The 6888-nt window shown below is 36.7% G+C and overlaps 1 protein-coding gene across 1 annotated transcript; it reads right to left on the bottom strand.

Annotated features, from left to right (window-relative positions):
* Nucleotides 1-5385: 5385 nt before the first annotated feature.
* LOC110033722 lies at nt 5386-6314 on the bottom strand. Its single transcript, XM_020737781.1, has one exon. The coding sequence runs from the start codon at nt 6034-6036 to the stop codon at nt 5386-5388; it is 651 nt and encodes a 216-aa protein (XP_020593440.1). The 5' UTR covers nt 6037-6314.
* Nucleotides 6315-6888: the final 574 nt, after the last annotated feature.

Below are 6888 nucleotides of genomic sequence, written 5' to 3' on the forward strand. Positions count from 1 at the left end.
CTTCATTAGAACGTTGTATAACACATGGGGGAATATTCCCCACGAGTTATAACACCGCCTCATAGCACTCCACTAGCCCGTGATATAACTCATGGGGGAATATTCCCCATGAGTTATAACGTCGGCCCGCGATATAACATCTGGGGAATATTCTCCACGTGTTATACCACCACCCTATAACACTCCTCTAGCCCGCGATATAATACGTGGGGAATATTCCCTGCACTGTAACGCGCGGTCTAGCGGAATATTTCCAATGTGTTTTGCTGTGATTTTAATGCGTTATTTTTCAAAATTCACATGTTATAAGTGATTTTAATCTCGTTATTTCCAAAATCGTCGTGTTATATGGCGATTTAACGACGACGATTTAACAGGTTATTTTCAAATTTCACGTGTTATAGGCGATTTTAGCCTCACGATATAACTATAATTATATGAATATATAATTATAAACATATTATTTAGTTATTAAAATAATGATAAGATAAATGTATAATAATGATATTCAAATTTATCATATTATAATGTTATTAACTATTCGTTACATAATATTTAATATACTGTAGTTTAGTAAGTAGAAATAAAATTTCTATATGTATAAGTAAATTGTACAACAAAAATTTTGATATAATATCTGATTTAATAAATATATATTTATAAATTAATTATTATAATATATACTAATAGTATAACATAAACATTATGGTAAAACTAATATATACATAATTTAGACAATGTAATATTAATTATAAAAATGACGAAAGATACTTTCTAAAAATAAGCACATTTTCTATGAAACATGTATATAAAGACCTGTACAAATTGCATTTTATTAAGTTCTCAAACATAGAATGTGTTTAAACCCTAAATGACAAAACAATTAAATTAATTTTATTCTTGGACTGCATACACAAGACGTAGGCAAATTCAGTTCTAAATCTTTCCATGTCTTCCTGCCAATTCAGATACGGACTCAAATCGACCTCTTGTGCTAGCACTAATATTTCCGTGAATTTGCAGACAAACATACCGTGGTCAACATTATTGCTTTGAGTTACACCCTTAACAAGTGTAAGTGACCATTTCTTAGGTTTGGCTATAGAAAAAGCATGGGCAGCATCCTTTGCAAAAAGTTTGACCTGCAAAGGTTATCAGAGTGTTATTTTTGTGATATTCGTGTTTTATTGGTGTGTTTTTGGTTGTGTGGAATTGTTGTGTTATCATTTTGTTATAGATATAACTTGGCGAGCGCATCCTTATGCACATGGTTGGGCAGAGAGTCGTATAATTTACATTTTCTCATTTTCAGCTCTCCCACCAACAAAGTCCAATGGGTGTTATGAATTATAGAAAACAATATGATTTGAGCTTCCTTAATAGTTTCCTTTGTGATGTGTTTCACTAAAGTTGCATTATCCAAGTTCCTATGCATCTGCATAAAAGGATAATTTGAATTCTGTCTACAATGAAGATACATGTCAAATATATATGGATAATTAAACTATTGTGATTACCCAATATTGAGACGTTACATAAATTTGCAGCCTGTATAATTCTGGTGATCTGGTAATTCTTTCATGCAATATGTCAGCAAAAATATTGTTTCCAAACCACCCATTTAGCAATACATCCTCCAGCCCGGCTCGGTCAATTTCCCTCCCAAGAACTTCGTTTGTAAGAAAATCATGTCTGAATTGTTAAGAAAGAATGATTGTCACATTTGAATATCAAATTACTGCATAACATCAAAACTATTGTCAACAGATACTTACACCCCCGTGTATGTGACAATGCAATCATCGATCACATCCTGCATCTCACATGGTACTAATGATCTATCAGGATATTCAATGTAAGATGTCACAGGACGAGGCTGCAAAATAAAACAATAATTATAAATTCTAACTAAAAAATTAAAGGTGTGTTTCAATATAAAGGACTAATTTTTTTTGTACCACTATAACATGGCTCTCTGCATGGGAGCCGGTGCTATGGCTAGTGATGACAATCAGGCTGCTTTGCAGTCCTAGGATGCTATAGAGGTACCTAAACCAGCGGGTGTCATCGTATTCTGTTCATGAGTATCTCGTAGGTTTCCCTCAGCTTGACTCGGAGTTGTCTCTGACTCAAATGACAGTACATCTATCACCATTATTGATTGAAGATCTTGAAGCAATGACAGTTCTAAATTTATTTCTGATTGTTGGCCCTTTCGGCCTTCGATATCTACAACAAATGCAACAAAACAAGTTTACAAAAGAACAAAAAATTTTAAACATATTATCAAGTTAAATAACAGGGAACAATATAAATTGAGTTGTTTACTGTAAAGGGCACAGGATCAAGAACACCACGTGTTGTTCGTTCGACTTGATCGGGGTCTTCTGGTAGTCTCTCATCCCTTGTTACAACATTGTCTTTTGCATCTTTTATTTGATCTTGTCCCTCTCGGGCTTCAGTATCTACAGCAGATGACACAAGACGAGTTTATAACGAAAAAAAAAACTTATTAAAACTATCAAGTAACATAGAATGAGCTAGTGTACAGAATAGAATGAGCTACTTACCGTATGGGACAGAGACCCAAGAAGATCCCGAGTAACAACTTCAGTGGGCTCTTCTTCTATTGTGTCATCCCGAGTAACAACATCATCTCATGCATCTCTTATTGTCACTTAGCCCTTTTGGGCTCCAAGCTCTTCTGCAAGTTGAATTTGTACATGTAATTTCTCATTATTTCTTATCCTCTTCCTTCTCCCATCACTGGACTTACTCTTTCGGCGAGCTGCTTGCTCTTTATCAACTTTAGTTTTTTCTAATCTCTTAACCATATCTGTTAGGGTGGACAATGAATCTTCAACATTAGCCATTTATTTATTCATAACTCGATTATTACTTCAAAATCATTTCTTCCCCTTCTATATGTTGCTTATAGGGTTACCTCACTTGAAATAATTGGACCAACGCCATGAGATTTGGGTGACGGTGGTCTGACTGGAGTTTCACGACGAGAAAGAGTCATAGCAGGGCTGGGTGGTCTCTGGTCAAGATTACACAATCATTCCTTCAAGTCTATGAATGTGTCATTAACCTACAATAAAAATCATAATATCCAAACTAAATTCAGTAAAGAAACATAGAAATAAAACTTACCCTAAGAAAATCTTTTAACGCAAGAAATTACTTACTTGTACATGCTCAAGCCTCTTAAAGGCTTCATGAATCTGTGGTGTTGTCCACCCATGACTTGTTGGCCACCTTCGCATGCAAGGTCTAGTCTCCGGTGCAGCAGGAGTAAACATAGATGTGGACCCAAAAAACCAAAGCTGCGGATTACATATATTAAAAACAAATTTGTCAGAAGGAAACAAAAACAAAAACATAAAGTCAAAAGAAAATTTTTTTAATGTTGACAATATGAACTTACAAATAAAAGAAATACAAATCAGTTTATGTAACCAAGTAATTGATTCCGCTTTATTACTCAAAAGGAGTGGAAGAATCTCCTGAAAACTTAGTCAAATCTTCCTTTATTACTCTCGCATTTACACGAGACAAAGGAGTTTTCCTCCAACTAACTGATTCTCCTTTGTTGGGCATGCCTAACAACATCACAACATGGTCAGCGTGGAGTTTTACCAATTTTCCACCCATCACAAAAGCTCTCCTTTCATTATTCCAAAATCCCATGATATGTAAGTGGGTCAAAAATTATATTGGGGATAAGGAGGCATGTCAAAAAATTGATTGACATTTATTTCTCTTAACAAATTCGTAGTCTCCTCAGAGACGTTGTGTCTAACAGCATCAAGCGCACCCCTCACAGTAGAAGGATAGCATCTACAATTAAAAGTTCTTGCGTTCATATACCTACAACAACAATAATGCAAAAGGAAATATTATTTTATAGATATCATTCTTCATTCACTCATTGTTAGATTATTTCAGTGTTATTATTGTGTTATTTTGTTAACGTTGTGTTATATATATATATGTTATTGTGGTGTTATATATGTGTTATCGTTTTATTATCATTGTGTTATATTTGTGTTATAGTTGTGCTATAGATATGTTATTGTGTGTTATTGATGTGTTATTGTTGTGTTATTGTTGTATTATTCCATGCTATACATGTGTGATTGGTACTATTGAGGTGTTAGTAGGGTTATAACATAAGTAATACCGCAATAACACAATAATAACACAAAATAAAGAACAATAACACTTCAATAACACAATTATAACACAACATATAACACATCTAACATAACAAAACAAAGATAACAAAATAATACATCTATAACACAATTATAACAACATAACACAACAATAACACAATAATAACACACAATAATACATCTATAACACAACTATAACACATTAAACAACCATAAAATAATAATAACAGAAATAACACATCTATAACACAGCTATAACATATCACACAATCATAAAATAACAATAATACAAAAATAACACTTAATAATGCATCCATAATACAACTCTAAACAATAAAACAAATCAGCTTTTTATCTAGAATAAACATTGTAGCATAATACCTCAACGACTTCAGGAGAGCGCTAGCTTCTTCTTCAGTAATGTTGCGACCTTCCATTGCTGTGTGATAGCAAGAGAAAAGGAAAATCAATGTCTTGTGTTTACCGAACGACGCAATGCTATAACTTATAAACATTAGGTCATTGCGAAATCGACCTTGCGTTTTCGAGCGATGAAGCCGAAGAGAAACTATCGTAGTTCCAAATGGAAACATTCGAAGACACGATGCATAAAGAAACCAAAGCACAAACGCCGAAGAAGCCGAAGCCGAACGGACGACGAAGAAGAATGAACGCTCGAAAACAGCCGAAAAACAAAAAGGAAGTGACCAACTATACCATAAAGGTGTTTTTTGTCTGGATTGTCGTTTCGATGGGCTAGATTCAGGTCGGGTTCCGCGACAAAACACATCTTTTAAATATTCTCCGCGGTGGGGCTGATGATTCGGGTCAGGTCACGTTAAATGGGTGTTTTTTGAATTTTTTTACACAGACCCAGATTCTAGTTGGATTCCTCTCATTAGACTCCGCATACAACTCTACCTGCAGAATGAGGCAATAATTTTTCCTCTATACCCCTCTCTCACTCTCTAATTTTACTCTTTGACTCAAAATAATCTCCAATTCAACAAATATATAGTCATATAGTTATAGCCTTGAAAAGAAATAAACACATATATCAACTTCAATTCACTTGTCATTGTTTCTACAACAAATTAAGTATCACTATCTGCTCTCATCTCCTATAAACGAACTTTACACATAATTCCACCAGACAATTCTACAATCATTCCAACTCAACTGCAACGCGACCTTCACCCCATCCTCAACCGGCTACCGAACCCAATCCCGTCCCGACCAAAACCCGGCGCACATCACCCGAGCCGAAATCCCTAACGCCTTCTCCCCAATCCTCAAACGTCACATTCCCCCTACCAACTTCCCCCCCAAACCCCGCAGCCCCGCAAATATCCCCCACGACTGCATCCACCATCTCCGCCGGCGCCATTCCCCGCCCATCGCGCACCCACACCCTCGCCATTCCCGTGTATACCGCAGCCACCACCGCCTTCTCAGCATCTCTCTGCTCAATGACGCTGGGGCTGACGTGAATCACATACTCTCCGCCTCCACCAGTGGCGGCGGTGACGATCACGGCACGGGTGAGGTTGTAGTCGGCGACGCGAAGAGTGACGGACTTGATTATCTTGATGGGGAAGTACTTGACGTCTGGGTAGAGGGTTCGCTCGATAGAGGCGCTGGCGTTGAGGATTGCGCGGGCGGCGCCGCCATTGGAGACGAACATAAGGTTGTAGCGGCGAGCGGCGAGGGTGTCGCTGGGCATTTCGACCACGGTGATGTCGAAGCCTTTGGAGGCCTCGTAGTTGGCCCAGAGGGAGATGGCGGTGACGGTGAGGACGGTGGAGACGCGGCAGAGGGAGGTCAGGTTTGATGAGGGAAAGGATGGTTCATCCATTGGGAAATTTTATTGGAGGATGTTGATTGGATTCTGCAGGTTTTATAAGGCCTACAAATTTTGTTTAGTCGTCGGTCAGTCGCCGTCATGAGGTAAATCATGTGTTGTTTTCTGAGTTCGTTGGCTGCTTAATTCGGTTCAGTTCTTTTTCGTATTAAATTGAAGTCCTTAAATCTTCAAGACAAATCTTTCATTGCAATTTGTTGGTTATTTTGTGGTTTCTTGTGGGCATGTGGAGTAAGTAAGAAAGGGGGTGGGCATGTCGCATGGCATGATTCTAGTTACTTGATTTTGAGTTTTGTATCATGCAGTGGTTATCTAATATTGTTTGGATAGTCCAAGTTTTTATTTGGCAAAATAACATAAGGCATTGAATCATAAGACAACACTATACTTAATCAATGCTTTATGTTATTACTAAAATAGTGATTGCATAAAAAAAAAATCCTAGGATCCCAATAATTCCATGGACATATGACCCCATTCCTTTGCAAAGGAAAAAGAAAGATAGATAACTCACACTAATTTATGGAGATCACCCTCCTCTTTGCTACACTAAAAATTTGTTCCATATGGGATAAGATTTCTTGGTGTGAATTCTAGATTAGAAAACTTTATGTATATAAAAATTGTGGGAATATATTGTTGTTATGTGATAACCCTAGATTGAATGTGAGAGATACTATTGGAAATATTCATGTCAATTCGATATTTAATACTTCAATCCATAATCACATATGCATTCATTGCAGGTAATATCTTCATGTATATCAAGTTCATTGTTCAAAGACACTAATAATGGAGCATCACAATGTCTTCATCATTAGACCATTATAAGGCACCTCCAATCAA

This window comes from Phalaenopsis equestris, unplaced genomic scaffold, assembly GCF_001263595.1.
Source record: "Phalaenopsis equestris unplaced genomic scaffold, ASM126359v1 Scaffold001268, whole genome shotgun sequence".
NCBI lineage: Eukaryota > Viridiplantae > Streptophyta > Magnoliopsida > Asparagales > Orchidaceae > Phalaenopsis > Phalaenopsis equestris.

Coding starts and splice junctions, on each gene's coding strand:
- LOC110033722 (XM_020737781.1), bottom strand. CDS start 6,036: ATGGATGAACCATCCTTTCCCTCATCAAACCTGACCTCCCTCTGCCGC.